The following is a 15,829-nucleotide window of genomic DNA, read 5'->3' on the forward strand; positions in this document are numbered from 1 at the left end:
AAAAACATATATCTTTTGGGCCTGGCGCCATGGCCTAGCAGCTAAAGTCTCCACCATGAACGCGCCGGGATCCCATATGGGCGCTGGTTCTAATCCTGGCAGCTCCACTTCCCATCCAGCTCCCTGCTTGTGGCCTGGAAAAGCAGTCAAGGATGGCCCAAAATCTTGGGACCCTGCACCCCGCGTGGGAACCTGGAAGAAGTTCCTGGCTCCTGGCTTCGGATGGGCGTAGCTCCACCTGTTGCAGTCACTTGGGGAATGAATCATCAGATGGAAGATCTTCCTCTCTGTTTCTCCTCCTCTCTCTATATATCTGACTTTCCAATAAAAATAAATAAATCTTTAAAGAAAATGTAAATCTTAAAAAGAAATAGAAATTCAGCAAGTCAGGAAGGTGGGTCTCATGGCACAGTGGGTTGAGCTGTCACTTAGGAAGCCTGCCTGCCATATATGAGTGCCTGGGATCTTGTCCTTCTGATTCTGTCTCCTGACATACTTGGTGAGGCAGTGGATGATGAAGCAAATACTTGGGTTCCTGGCTCTTGTTTTTTGCCTGGCCCAGCCCTGGCCGTTGTGGTCATTTAGGGAGTGAATCAGAAGATGGAAGATTTTGTCTCTGTTTCTCTCCCTTCCTTTGGGAGATATTCCTATCCTTAGAAAGGCGAGATCGAGAGCATTTCAGAACTATAGAAAGCACCCGGGCAGAACCCTCAAAGCCTGTGCCACATTGGGACCCTGGGTTGATACTGAGTGGTCACACCCCACCCCTAGCTATTGGGGTGATTGGGAGGCTGGGTATGGCTCCTCCTCTCATCTCTTCCCTTCCCCCAGAAAGGGGAAGAAGAAATAAAAAATGTGGAAACAATTATCACACCCACTTTTCCTAACCCTGGATTCTTCCCACCCTGATCAACTATGTAAACATCATCAAAAATAAAACAGATATGAATACAAGTATAATTAAATACAGTAAAATGTTATTTTTTTAAAAAAGAGATGTATTTAAGAAACCAAAGAACTGGGACTGGTGCCATTGGTATATAGTAGGAACTGGCATCATATATAGCCACTGGTTCATGTCCTGGTTAATCCACTTCCAATCTAGCTCCCTGCTTATGACCTGGGAAGGAAGTAGAGAACAGAAAATGACTCAAGTTCTTTGGCACCTGTGCCCACATGGGAGACCCAGTTCCTGGCTCAGCTCTGGCCATTGCGGCCATGTGGGGAATGAACCAGCAGATGGAAGATCTCTTGCTCTCTTTCCTCTTTGAAACTCTGCCCTTCAAATAAAAATAAGAGTAAATCTTAAAAAAAAAAAAAAAGAAAAGAAAAGAAAAGAGAAGAACCATTCCTACTTACTCTTCAGATGAGGCAACTTCCTCCCCTCAATCTGGTCAGTCACTTTAGATCCTAGAGCCAGGAAGCTGAAGGGTTGGGGTCTGCCTGACCCAAAAGATGCTCCTCTCAGAGTGAGACCTGGCATTGTGACAGAACAACTTCAGGGACAGTAAACCGTCCATCATTGTAGCATTGAGGACTCATTCAAGAGGAATGAAGGTTGCAGATGCAAAACTGCCCACCTCCCCCTGCCAGCCCTGAACAATGGGCATCTCTGTGCCCTTTAATATAATTAAGTTGGCACAGCATAATTTCTCACAATTATGCATTCCTCATAATGAAGAGATATTCATGTCAGGAGCATTTTTCTTTGAAGCTAAGAGTGTATGATTAGAGGAGATGCTATATGTGGAATAAATAACTTTTTTTTAAAAAAAGATTTATTCATTTTTGTTACAGTCAGATATACACAGAGGAGGAGAGACAGAGAGGAAGATCTTCCGTCCGATGATTCACTCTCCAAGTGAACCGCAACGGGCCGATGCGCGCCGATCCGAAGCTGGGAACCTGGAACCTCTTCCGGGTCTCCCACATGGGTGCAGTGTCCCAATGCATTGGGCCGTCCTTGACTGCTTTCCCAGGCCACAAGCAGGGAGCTGGATGGGAAGTGGAGCTGCAGAGATTAGAACCGGTGCCCATATGGGATCCAGGGGCATTCAAGGCAAGGACTTTAGCCACTAGGCCATGCTGCCGGGCCCAAGAATAAACAACTTTTAATGATTTGTGTCATTTGCCAGACTGCTTAATGAACATATTATGCAGGTACATAGAAATAATTCTTTCCTTTCCCACTGGACTGTGAGCTATGGGTGTCACAGATGGGTCTATTTTGCTTATAACTATCTCCCCTGCCACTAGACACACACTAGGTACTCAATACACATCTGTGCATGGAAGGACTGAGACTTTTTTTTTTATTTATTTTTTTAAATTTTTTTTGCGGTGTGCACTTTTATTGAACTGGTCTCAAATGTACAGGTAAGCCCTGGATGCCTCCACACCTCAACCCACTCCCAGGGAGACCAAAAGCCTTCATACATCTAAGTCGGGGGGGGACAAAAAACGGGGGGGGGGTCACAATGGCTGACCATTCAAAATAGGACTGAGACTTTCAAAGAAGCCAATCCACTTGTCCACAGCCACACAGACCAAGATTACTGGGATGATGCCTTGGTATAGTAGGAGTTGGCATCATATATAGCCACTGGTTCATGTCCTGGCTGCTCTGTACCCAGGTGTCTTAGAAGCCCAAGCTCCCCTATGCTGCCTGTTGGGAAGAACCAGGGAAAAGCTGTCTCCAGGTAAGGCATCCTGGGCCCAGGAGCTTCCAGCCCTTTGCACCATGACAGGGAGGGGCAGATGGAGGTTAGAGGTGGTACCGTCTAGAGGTACCTCTCCATAAGCCATCTCTCCCTTTGGAAACCACCCTTCAGCAGCCCTGACAACCCTGAGCCAGGCTCCTGCATGAAAGTAGGAGGAATGCAGGCCCTGGGTTTTGCCGTAGAGCTGTTTCCATCTCCATGGTGCTGTGTGACCTTGAGTTCTGGGCACTCCTCTCTGAGCCTCCTCCTGCTTGTATCATGTGGATACATAAGCTTTATTCACAGGATTATCGGGCTGAAAGGAGATGGTAGAAGAGGCTGCCCGGTGATTGTGCTTTGGAAGCCTATCAGTCTAAGGAGGACTGTTGACATTGCACACAGTCTTATCAGGATCTGCCAGGCTCAGGGCCAAGGGACCCTGTCCATCAGGCTTCTTTACTCTCAAGAGGGTATGAACAGATCCAGAAAGCTCTTATCTCCTCCTTGGCTGCATGTTGGGAATTAAGGTCTTCACCCCTTGCTGCTGCTGCTGCAAGGGATCGTGGGAAGGAAGACACTTACTTCTTCCTTGGGTGTGTACCTCACTAGTGTGGGGGAAGACAGGCCTTTGAAAAGTCTCTGGCGTTGGCCTTACCAGGCCTTCTCATCCTAGGTTAAGTTCATGATTTCTTCATCCTCAAACCAGATGGAAAAAATATGTCTCTCCTCTCCAGCAACTGGCATGCTGCTGGATGTGTAACAGGTGCTTCCCAAGTACTGGTCGAATGACTACTGGGTTTTACAGAAGTGTTTAGGATTGGGGCAGGTATTGTGGCATAACAGTTTAAGTTGTAGCACAGCCACATCTCTATTGGAGGGTCTGGTTTGAGACTCTGTTACTCTGCTTCCCATCCATCCAGCTTCCTCATGCAGCTGGGATGAAGATGACAACCTAAGTACTTCAGTCCTGCCACCCTCATGGGAGATCTGGGAGATCTGGATGGAACTCCTGGCTCCTGGCTTTGGCCTGGTGCAGCCTTGGAGAGTGAACCAGTGGATGCAAGATCTCTCTGTGGTTCTCTGCCTGTCACTTAAATAAATAAATAAATCTGTTAAAAAAAAAAGTCTTGATTTTGGGACCCTTTGGGATTAAGGCAACGCTTTTCCTCTGAATGGGAAAGAACCAGCTTTCAATGCTGTTCTTATCTGGCTTAGCTGTTTCAAATGAGATCGCCCCTTCACCTTCTGTATGGGTTGAACCTGGGGAAAGCAGCCAATGGGACAGGCGGACGCTCACCAGTGAACCCAGCAGAGGCCAGTCTATCTCTGACTGGCATCACCAGTATCTTCCTCTGAGTGGGCCTCATTTTCCCATCCACATGACAAGCAACTTACACAGCCTCTGTGGTCCCTTCCAAGTGATGACACATTCTAAAATTGGCAATGAGTCGTTTCATCAACTCCTTGTCCAAGGGAAGGAGAAATGCTTGCTGCTTTTATCAACCACCCTATCCTTTACTCCCTTCATTCTCATGGGAGAGCCCTACAAAGGCCATGTTGGTTTGTGTGTCTGGTTCACAAGAAACCAAGGCTTAGAAACAACCTCAGGAGCTCTGCTTCAAGGCCACACCGCACATTTTGGTAAAACAGGTTAACAAATTGTTCTCACTTGTGAGCACAAGCAAACGGCCTTGGAATGAGTGTGTGAGGGTGTATGGGGGAGGACAGTATTTGTTAAAATACAGGACCCTGGCGGCCAGTCAATAGGTTAATCCTCCACCCTGTGGTGCCAGCATCCCATGTAAGGCTGCTGGTTGAGTTCCAGCTGCTCCACTTCCCATCCAGCTCCCTACTTGTGGCCTGGGAAAGCAGTCGAGGACGGCCCAAAGCCTTGGGACCCTGCACCCGCGTGGGAGACCTGGAAGAAGCTCCAGGCTCAGATTGGCGAAGCACCGGCCATTGTGGCCACTTGGGGAATGAATCAGCGGACAGAAGATCTTCCTCTGTCTTTCCTCCTCTCTGCATATCTGACTTTGCAATAAAAATAAATCTTTTTTTTTTTTAAAGTGACTGATTCCGGGGCTCCCTGGAAGAAGTGACATTTGATTCTTGTTGGGTTCCTAGTTCCTTTTTTTTTTTCTTGTGAGTCACTCACCTGCCAGCAGGCAAGCTTACAGACTTTATGAAGCCTTTCACAGAAATGTCCCCCGCCTGCACTGGCACCAGGCCTGGCACAGAGACAACCACATTAGCCAAACAGGCTGACCTGAGCAATGAAAAGTGCTGATGGCCTACATGCTTCTTCACGCAGGAACGCCTCACCTCCTCCCTTTATGGGGGGGTCTCACGTGAAGTGCCTTTCATCACCAGCCAGGGCCTCAGGGAAGGACGGGAACCCGACTCCTATCCTACCGCGAGGATGCTCGCTCGGGTCGGGGCGGGGCGCAGGGTTTGCGGAGGTGGCATAGGTGGAGCGCCTCGAGGATGTGAGATGTGGCTGCGGCTCCGGAAAGCGGCCTGAGGGTTCCTTAAGGGAGGAGAGGGGCAGTGTCTGTAGGCTCCAGCAGAGGGTGTAAGGGGTCGTGGCGTGTCGCCAGGGAGCTGCAGACAGGAAGATGTGCAGGATGAGGCTCGGCCGGTCCCACGAAAGAGGAATCGGCAGAGTGGGGTGTGCCGCCGCGGGGCGGTGTCCCGGTCCCCAGGCCTCTAGCCCAGGCTGCGGGCCGGGAACGCCGAGGCACCCCGCACCGCCCCGACAAAGCCTGCGCGCGCCCCGCCCCGCTATTGGCCACGCTGCCTCGCGCCGCCGCCCCGTCCCGCCCTCCGCCGCCGGTCCAGCGTGCTGCAGCCAATGGGCGCCGCCGCCGCCGCGCTCGTCACGTCGCGGAGAGCCAATGGGGACGGCTTTCGGCGGCTCGTGGCTCTTTCGCGGCAAAAAGGATTTGGCGCGTAAAAGTGGCCGGGACTTTGCAGGCAGCGGTGGCCGGGGGCGGAGCGGGATCGAGCCCTCGCCGGGGCCTGTCGCCATGGGTCGGCGCCGCCGCCGCCGCCTGCCACCTGGGCCGCGCGGGCCGTGAGAGCCATGGCCGTGGCCCCCGCGGGTGGCCCGTGCGCGCCGGCGCTGGAGGCCTTGCTCGGGGCCGGCGCGTTGCGGCTGCTGGACTCCTCACAGATCGTCATCATCTCGGCGGCGCAGGACGCCAGCGCCCCGCCGGCCCCTGTGGGCCCCGCTGCGCCGGCCGCGGGCCCCCACGACCCCGACCTGCTGCTGTTCGCCACGCCGCAGGCGCCCCGGCCCGCACCCAGCGCACCGCGTCCGGCGCTCGGTCGCCCGCCGGTACGGACTACAGGGACGCCGGGCCGAACGCGCTGCCAGACCCCGGGGCGGGCGCGGTGTTTGGCTCGCTGGCGACCGGGGAAAGAGGGGCGGGGGAGGGGTGGACTGAAGCGCCTGGGTTGGGCCTCCGGGCTCCGCCCCGGGGTGCGTGGTGACCTCGGGCGGGTCCCTGTTGGCTCCTCTGGGCTTCGGGCCTCGGCTTCCTCCCTGCAGCAGCGGCTGGAGAGTCGGACTGGGCGATAATAATAGCCCACGTGTACTCAGCCTACGCTTACAGCATACAAGGCCTTTGGCATGTTTGAAAGCAGCTGAAACCCACAACTCCGTTGCGAGCTTGGGGAGTCCAGAAAGGAGGGGGAGTGCTTTTTGGGTCACTTGGCTACAGGTGGCCGGGCTGGAATTGGAACCTAGGACCTGGCTGGATTGGGGATAGGATGATGGGCACTGCTGCTTGGGGAGCTGAGGAAAGTTTTGGGGGTTTGACTTGGAGAGAAGCGTGGAGGAGACCTTCCTGCCTTTTCGGTTTAACTGCCAGGTGCAGGCCTGGCCTTACAGGCCTCTGGGGACAGGCCTTCTCCGTAGGGGCGGGGTGGCAGGGCCAGCTGCTGATCCCCTCCCGCTGCCTGTCCTTCCATCTGCCACCCTCCACTCGCCCAGACCCTGGTTGCCATGGAGCCTCATTAATCAGGCAGGCAGACCCCTGAGCCTCCGGGAGCTGTGGGGGGAAAAGGACGCCGAGCAGGGAGGTCCCTTGCTGAAGTCCTCCCTGATGGCCCTAATTCAGGCTGTGTCTGTGTGCGGGGCGGGGGGGGGGGGGGGAGGCTATAGAGGTGGGATGAATTCCAGTGGGAGAAGGGAGTGGAAGTCTGGAACCTGGACCCGTGGGCCTTGGGCCGCAGGACAGGGTGTGGGGACCAGTCTAACTGGCACAGCAGCCTGTGGGTGAAGGTGGGGCCGGTCAGTGGGCGGGCGGGCAGGCAGGGGCTGGCCAGGCTGGATGGGGTCTCAGCAGTGGGCTTGGAACAGTGGAGGGGGGGGCAGAACAGGGAGTCAGAAGTTGCTGGGAGTGTGGGTGGCAGCTGGTCCCCGAGGCAGCGGCCTGAGAAGGCCCCTCAACCCCCTTGGCACTGTGCCCAGTGCTGCCTTCCTTCCGGAATCACCAAGATGCTAATAATAATAACAATAGCAATAGCAGCCGCTGTTGTTTGGAGGATGTTTTTGTGTGCCAGGCGCTGTGCCAAGCACTTTACCCAATTAACTCGTTTCACCCTGTCAGCAACCTTCCCTTTTTGCAGATAGGGAAGCTGAGGCCTAGAGATGCTAGGACCTGCCCCAGGCCTTCAGTTTGCGGCAGAGTCCGTTCCTGTGTCTGACCAGCTGACCTGGCCATCCTAACAGGGTGAAGAAAGCCCAGGAAGGTACCGGGGGTGGGTCACCTGGTGGGTCTCCTGTGCCTCAGGGGCCTGTCCCTGCTGGTACCAGCCTGGGGTCTGGGCAGACGACAAGGCCTTGCATCCAGAGACCTAACAGCCTGTAGGGATTGAGTTTGCGGTCCAGGGTTGTGGGCGCAGGGCTCAGAGGGAAGGCCTGGGGCAAGGAAAAATGCCCTCTACCCCCTCTCCAGGAGTGTCATGTGCCTGCATGTGTAGTTCCTCAGCAGTTGAGTTGTGAGTGTCCAGCAGGTGTTGGGCACAGGCCGCCATGGAGCCCCTGCCCTCCCAGGCCCTAATGACAGTAGGTGTTCTCTGGCATTGATGAGTGGGGTTAGGGGGCTGGCACAGATAGGGTCCAGGTTAAGATTTATTTTTATTTAAAAGATGGAATTACAAAGAGAAGGAGAGACAGAGGTCTTCATTCTCTGGTTCACTCCCCAAATGGCCGTAATGGCCAGAGTTGGGCAGGTTAAAAACCAGGAGCTTCTTTTAGGGTCTCCCCAGAGGGTCCCAAGGAATTGGGCCATCCTCCTATATGCCTTTCCAGGAGCAGCCGAGACTCGAACTGGCATCCATATGGGATGCTGGTGCAGCTGGCAGGGGATTAACCAGCTATACCAGAGTACCAGCCTCATGTGGCCAGCTTTTTTCCTCTGCTTCAGTGCTAGTTTGAGGGGGGATATCCCTTGCAATAAGCTGCAGGCTTGGCTTCTACATCTATGACCATTTGTTGAGCACTTGCTGTATACAAGATTGTATACAGTCCTGCTGTTCCCCGGCTCCGCCTGTCTTCCCACACCCCACTGTCAGCAGCCACCAAACAAACAGTACATATTTATCATAGAAAACTTCCAAGAGATAAACTAGAAAGTTGAGGGAAGATCCAACTGCCTCCATTTCTCTTCTGTTGTCTTTTCCCTCTCTTGGAGGTTGGTTTTATTTTAGGATGGTTGTGACAGCTTTCAATTTTTAAAGTTTAAAAAAAAATTTTCTTTTTTTAAAATTTCTATGTCAAACAGTGCCTGTTCACACTGCACACATGAGACAACCATCTCCGTGGTTTTCCCATATGGAGGTCGCCGCTGAGATGCTTCCTGTGCAAGAACTGAACCAGAGAACAGCTTTGAGCTGCTTAATCCAAAACAGATGCACATGCACTGGGAGGATGCTGTGCTGAATGCTTTACTTGACAGCTGTGGACAGGTCCAAGTGCTGAGTAACCCACCAGGGTGAAGACCCTTTGTGGCATGCAGATTTCTTACCAGGGAAGATTTTCACCTCTGGCTTTTGGGCCTGAGGTTTATCTGGATGGTGCCAACAATGGGCATGCACCCGAGTCCCTTGTTTTTTTTTTCAGGGGAATACTAGTAAGAAGTTGAGGGTTGCAGTTGGTGGGAACAGGTAAGGGCTCAGGCCTTAAGGGTGAGGCTGGGGTTCACCACTGGCTGGTAGGGGCCTGCTGCCCTTCTCCTGGCTGACTTCTGAGATGGAGGCCATTGCATCGCTGGCTGGGCCAGGGCTGGAGGGAGTGAAGCATGTTACTTCTGTAGCACTCAGTACATTCCACACTTGACCCTTATTAGTTCTCTGCTGGGCACCTGAGGGAGCAGTGATAGAGAGCAGGGCAGGGCTGGCCAGCCTGGGGGCAGGTTCACCCAGCAGCCACTGCCTGAGGGCGCGTGTCCAACAAGGGGGAAGCAGCAGGTGTGGGGGCAGAGGCAGCCCCTGGAGCAGAAGTTGGGAGGCACAGAGCCTGACAGAACCAGTCTTCCAAAGTTAACATGCAGAAGCAGTGGCAGGTGAGCGTCCAAGACCTCCATAGCCAGGGTTGGCTCCTGAGCAGTGCAGTGACATGGGCTGTGGAGGACTAGCAGATGGATGAAGGTCACCAGCATGTGTGTGTGACCGTTCAGATGGGAGCTGTAGGGATGCGCTCTCGGTGACTGGATGCGGTGAAAGAGCAGAGACTGAGTGAGGTTCCAGGTCAGAAAACACTGAAGATTGCGGGGAGAGCTTGGGTCTACTCTTGAGCTTCAGTGGGGCCTTTGTCTTGCCAGTCGACAGGACGGAAAGGACTCATGCATGCCGAGAGCGTTTGTGGGCAGCAGGTTCTCTGATTCCTCAAAAGACAGAGAAGAGATGACTTGCCCAAGACACCTGTGTACTCTGTGGCTTAAAGCAAAGAGCATTGATGACATGGCTTTGTGGGTCAGGAACTGGGGACACCCAGCTGCACACTTCTGCCTCAGAGTCTCTTGGGGTTGCAGCTTGATTATGAGCCCCAGCTGTACAATGGTGGAGCTGGGACTTGGACTCAGGTCTTCTGCCTTCCGCTGAGTGTCTGTGCTGTGGTAGGACTGTGACCCTAGCTTGGGTCCCTGGGCTTTCCTGCACTTAGGCATCTAGATAGAGGAGCTGAAGCAGGCACCGAGTCTCCTTGGCCTCACTCCTGGCTACTGGGCGTTCTCTCACTGTTTTTGTTACAGGTGAAGCGGAGACTAGACCTGGAAACTGACCATCAGTACCTGGCTGAGAGCAGTGGGCCTGTCCGGGGCAGGGGCCGTCACCCAGGGAAAGGTACCCACACAGTTTGTGCCTAGGCCAAGGGTGAGGGTGTGGACAAACTTACTTGCAAACTGAAGTTGGTCATGTCTGGACCTGAGCCAGTCTTGGGGGACCCAGAGGGACAGCTGGAGTGGACAGTTGGCATGATGTTCTTCAGACCTGGGGGGATGGGGAGTTCCCTGGCCTGAAGAGAAATGCTGTGATGGGCAGCAGCCCCCCGGCCTCCCTGCCTGGCCTTGCTGAGGGACATGGACCATCTGGGCTACTTCCTGCTCCGCTGCCAAGCTGGGGGGTGTGTAGCTGGGTGCTTAGGACCCTTGCCTGATTCCCCAGGTGTGAAATCCCCCGGGGAGAAGTCACGCTATGAGACCTCACTGAACCTGACCACCAAACGCTTCCTGGAGCTGCTGAGCCGCTCAGCTGATGGTGTTGTCGACCTGAACTGGGCAGCTGAGGTGCTGAAGGTGCAGAAACGGCGCATCTATGACATCACCAACGTCCTTGAGGGCATCCACCTCATTGCCAAGAAGTCCAAGAACCACATTCAGTGGCTGTAGGTACCAGTCTAGCTGGCACCAGGCAGAACCCAGAGATGCTGGTAGCAGTTCCCACAATGGCTAGCTGCGCCTTCCTCTTACAGTGAGGCTCCGAGAGCGGAGATGGCTCTCCTGAGGGGACAGAAGCTGCAAGGCGCCCATAACCTGCGAGCCTGTGCCAGGCAGCTCTTCATACTGTCCACCTGGGTGCCCACCATCCGAGACAGGATAAAGAGAAACTCTAAGATCCCTCATGCCCCTTCCCAGACTTGCCATTCCACCTTCTGCCAGGTCACCAGTGTTTAACTTTGGTTGCCATTGAGGAGACATTTTTCACTCTTATTCCCTTAGGGAAAAAAAAAAAAGATTTGTTTATTTGAAAGGCAGAGCTCAGAGAGAGAAAGAGAAGCAGAGAATCTTCCATCTGCTGATTTACCACCCAAATGGATACAGTTGCTGGACTTGACCAGGCTGAAGCCAGAAGCTCAAAGCTTCTTCCTGGGGCCCAGCGTGATAGCGTAGCTGCTTAAGTCCTTGCCTTGAACACACCAGGATCCCATATGGGCACCGGTTCTAATCCCAGCTGCTCCACTTCCCATCCAGCTCCCTGCTTGTGGCCTGGGAAAGCAGTCGAGGACGGCCCAAAGCCTTGGGACACTGCATCTGCGTGGGAGACCCGGAAGAGGCCTTTCTTGGAAAGACAGATACACAGAGAGGAGGAAAGACAGAAAGGAAGCTCTTCTGTCCAATGTTCAGTACCCAAGTGGCCTCAATGGCTGGAGCTGGGAGATCTGGAGGGGGCTCCGGGTTCCTGGATTTGGATCGGATTGGCTTAACTCTGGCATTGTGACCACTTAGGAATTAACCAGCAGACAGAAAAAACTTTGTCCTCCTCTGTGTAAACCTGCCTTTCCAGTAAAAAATGTGGGCATCACATTTGGGTACCAGTGTATTTCCCACCCGCTCCGCTTTTTTAAGATTTACACACACACACAAAACAGAATATTTTTTTTCTTTTTTTTTTTTTTTTAGTTTTTATTGGAAAGTCAGGTATACACAGAGGAGGAGAGACAGAGAGGAAGATCTTCCGTCCACTAGTTCACTCCCCAAGCACCCACAATGGCTGGGGCCAAGCCAATCTGAAGCCAGGACCCCAGAGCCTCTTCCATGTGTTCCATGCGGGTGCAGGGTCCCAAGGCTTTGGGCCATCTTCGTCTGTTTTCCCAGGCCACAAGCAGGGAGCTGGATGGGAAGTGGAGCTACCAGGATTAAAACCGGTGCCTATATGGGATCCCACCATGTTTAAGGCGAGGACTTAAACCCTACGCTATTGCACCAGGCCCCAAAAGACTTGTTATTTAGACAAAAAAAACCCACAAAGATAAGACCTTTTTTTTTTTTTTTAATTTGAAAGACAGTTATACAGAGAGGAGGAGAGACAGAAAGATCTTCCATCCATTGATTCACTCCAAGTGGCTGCAACAGCCTGAGCAGAGCCAATTTGAAGCCAGGAGCCTGGAGCTTCTTCTGGGTCTCCCACGCGGGTGCAGGGTCCCAAGGCCATCCTCGACTGCTTTCCCAGGCCACAAGCAGGGAACTGGATGGGAAATGGAGTGGACGGCATATGAACCGGCACCCATATGGGTAGCCACTACCCTGTCAAGCCAGAAGGATCCTTCATTTGCTGGTTCACTCCCCAAGTAGCCTCAAAGACTGGATTGAGCTGATCCGGAACCAGGAGACCCACCCTGGTGCAAGGGTCTCAAGGCATGGGCTGTCCTCGGTTGCTTTCCTGAACCACAGGCAGGAACCTGGAAGAGAAGTGGGGCAGCCAGGACATGAACTGGTGCCTATGTGGAATCCTGGCGTGTGCAGGACGAGGACTTTAGCTATTAGGCTAGCCATTCTGGGCTTGTTTGTGCTTGTTTTTGTTTCTGTCTTGCCTCTTTCTCTGGGCATCTGCTGCACTGTCTTTGACTTTCTTGTCTTTTCAGTGTGTGGTAGATTATCCCATTCTGTGCCATTTTCCCTGTTTTTGCTTAACAGCCTGTGTTCATCTAATGCGTTCTCGTCTCTGTATGAATGTGTTATGATCCATGGGCGTGGAACTGGTGGGGCGGGGGAATCCTCTGCTTATCCTGCCCCTTTTGTAGCCATTGAGGCTAGGCTATGAACCCTTAGCCAGCTGAGGAGCCGCTCCCAGAGAGGGCCACGAGTTTAATTGGTTCTCATAGTACAGGCAGCAGCAGGCTGGGTCCAGGAGGGTCTGTGAACCCACCCTGGTCTCTCCACAGAGGCAGCCACACCACAGTGGGCGTCGGTGGACAGCTGGAAGGGCTGACCCAGGACCTGCAGCAGCTGCAGGAGAGTGAGCGGGAGCTGGACCACCTGATGCACCTCTGCGCCACGCAGCTGCGGATGCTATCCGAGGACTCGGACAGCCAGCGATATCCTTAGTGTTGGCTGGAGGTCATAGAGTAGCTTGTGGGACTGGAGAGGCCACCTGGGTTGTGGTTGGGCCCTGGCTCAGCACACATGCTGTGTCACCAGGGTTGAACTTCATATGTAAAGGGTGAGGTCCCATTCTGCAGTTAGTGCCTAACAGTTCAGTGATTCACGGCACCATTTTGACTTCAAGGTCACAGGCAGGTTTACATTAATGTTTATACTTGATTTTAGCCAAAAGGCTAAGAAGTGATTACATTGATTTTAATGTTTCCTTAAAATGTTTCTAGTGGACAACTCAACTTGTGGGTCAAGATGTTGCCAATCCCAGGCCCAGATTACATTATGCATTTTCCTTGGAATTACTGTTGCAGGCAGCCACCACCATCCTCAAGGGATTGGAGAAGCTGAATGGTCCAGTTCTGTCCTACAGGAGTGGAAGCTGGGCTCTGGGCAGGGAAGGGGACACTGAACCAGGCCCTGGGTTGGGGGTTGAGAGGATGGGCGAGCCCATGCAGCCATCAGCCCCTGCCTCTGTACTGTCTGGGTGAGGGGCCCCCAGAAGCTAGTGGTCATGTAGTTCTTGACTCCTCCAACCCTGGCCTATGTGACCTGCCAGGACCTTCGGAGCATTGTGGACCCTGCCGAGCAGATGGTCATGGTAATCAAGGCTCCTCCTGAGACCCAGCTGCAGGCTGTGGACTCTGCCCAGGTGAGTGCAGGGCAGGCTGGGTTGCAGTGCTGACTAGTGGGCCTCTGTTGACTCGGCCTGCTCCCCCTGCCCAGAACTTTCAGATCTCTCTGAAGAGCAAGCAAGGTCCCATCGATGTTTTCCTGTGCCCTGAGGAGACTGTGGATGAGAGCAGTCCTGAGAAGACCCCGTTTCAGGAGACGGTGTCCAAGGAGGACAGGATGGCTGACTCTGCCACCTTGGTGCCGCCATCATCTCCTCCATCATCCCCTGCGATGGATTCCAGCCAGCCGCTTCTCAGCTTAGAGCAAGGTAGGTGAGGGGTGCAGGGTACCGAGCTGGGGCAGAGCCCCGTCGTGAGTGAGCATGGGACAGCCCCCTGTACTCCTTGGTGCAGTGTCCCTAGTCTGTGACATGCCCCTGTCTCCCCAGAACCGCTGCTCTCCCGGATGGGTAGCCTCCGGGCGCCCATGGACGAGGACCGCCTGTCCCCGCTGGTGGCAGCCGACTCTCTCCTGGAGCACGTGCGGGAGGACTTCTGCAGTCTCCTCCCGGAGGAGTTCATCAGCCTCTCCCCGCCCCACGAGAACGGCGACTACCACTTTGGCCTTGAGGATGGGGAGGGCATTAGAGACCTCTTTGATTGTGACTTTGGGGACCTCACCCCACTGGATTTCTGATGAGGCTTGAGGGGTGGCATCTTCCAAGAAGCCTCCCTGTCTGTCCCCGCTGCGCTGGAGCCCCTTGCCCCGGCTGCCCTCCCAGCCTGTTCGGACATGGTTAATTTATACCCCTTTCCTGCCTCCAGTGGCTTCTCGCTCTGGGATCTGGCTGTTGCCAGGGAGGGGGTGATTCTGTGTTTGCGGGGTGTGTGTGTGTGTGTGCACGCTTAACACCCCTCACATGGGTACCTGGGGTGAGCGTGGTGTGAGCGTGTGTGTGCATGGACCGGGGAATGAAGATGAACACATCGGTGTGTGCTCCGCAGATGCACCCCAGTGTGTCCGCATGTTTGCGTGCGTCCCTGTGTGCTCGTGAAGGGGCTTGAACTGCACTTTTGGTCTCTTCTTTCCATGGGCCCCACAAAGCCCAGGGTGGTCACTGCCCCCAGCATCCTTGCCACACAGGCCAGGCAGGAGCCCTTGACTGCCAGGGGGTACAGGACAGCGAGAGCACTTCTGTCTGAGTTTCCTGACCGAAGCTTTAATGGAGCGTTATTTATTTATCAAGGCCTCTTGGGCAGCCTGGGAATGAGCACGGGGTGGAGGGAGGCAGGACTGCAGAGCCCACCCACTGCCGCTGAGCAGAGGCAGGGGGCCTGAACTGTCTTATGCCCCACCTGAAGGAACTGAGGCCTGGGTGGTTTATTTATTGGGAAAGGGAAGGAGAGAGAGACAGACAGACTGACAGCCATGAGTGGATACAGGGGGTGGTTCCTCTCCAACAGGTCACTGCAGGTCTCCAGCTGTCCCTCAGAATGGCCGTAACTGGGAGAGGGGAGGGGGGGCCTTCTCTGAGGGTCGGCAGGAGGGGTGAGTGAAGGACCTCCCCGGCCCAGACTGCAGGGATCCCTGTGTGGTCTCGGATGTTCCCTGGGCCGCTGACTGCTCTGTCTCACCCTCCAATCTGCACTTTGATTTGTTCCTAACAGCTCTGCTCTCTCCTGCTTTGGTTTTAATAAATATTTTGATGATGCTTGGGCTGGGTTTGGGGTCGGCCTGGGGGCAAGTCTCGGGGGTGGGAGAGGCCCAGGTTGCTGGGAAGTGTTATTCTTGGTGTCCCCCCTTTCATCCTGCCCCTGCCCCAGTCATTCTGAGCCTCATAACCCCAAGCAAAGTGAGCATCTTCACCTCAGCAGTGGTCCCTGTCAAGAGTTTGGTCCTGGGAAAGACCAAGTGCCATGGGAGCACCTCAGGTGATAAGTGGACTTGCCTCTTGCCTAGCCCCACAGGGCCACTTATTCCAGAATGTTCTGGGCTTGTAATCATTGGTGCCAGGTACTTTACTGTGTACAGATGCCTTCCCTTGGGGGGTCTCAGGTGCTCATGGAAATTTGCACAAATGCAAAGATCTGGGAGAGCTTCCTGGAGTGGGGTGTGTGTGTGTGCTTGGATTGATCACAG

At 54.1% G+C, this 15,829-nt stretch overlaps 1 protein-coding gene across 1 annotated transcript; it reads left to right on the top strand.

Moving 5' to 3' along the window:
• Positions 1-5,669: 5,669 nt before the first annotated feature.
• Positions 5,670-15,390, top strand: E2F1 (E2F transcription factor 1). Its single transcript, XM_058679691.1, has 7 exons — positions 5,670-6,036; positions 9,956-10,046; positions 10,368-10,587; positions 12,865-13,017; positions 13,613-13,727; positions 13,802-14,018; positions 14,139-15,390. Exons 1-7 carry the CDS (start codon positions 5,782-5,784, stop codon positions 14,384-14,386), a joined length of 1,299 nt encoding a protein of 432 aa, XP_058535674.1. The 5' UTR covers positions 5,670-5,781; the 3' UTR covers positions 14,387-15,390.
• Positions 15,391-15,829: the final 439 nt, after the last annotated feature.

The sequence above is a fragment of the Ochotona princeps genome, chromosome 22, assembly GCF_030435755.1.
Source record: "Ochotona princeps isolate mOchPri1 chromosome 22, mOchPri1.hap1, whole genome shotgun sequence".
Taxonomy (NCBI): Eukaryota; Metazoa; Chordata; class Mammalia; order Lagomorpha; family Ochotonidae; genus Ochotona; species Ochotona princeps.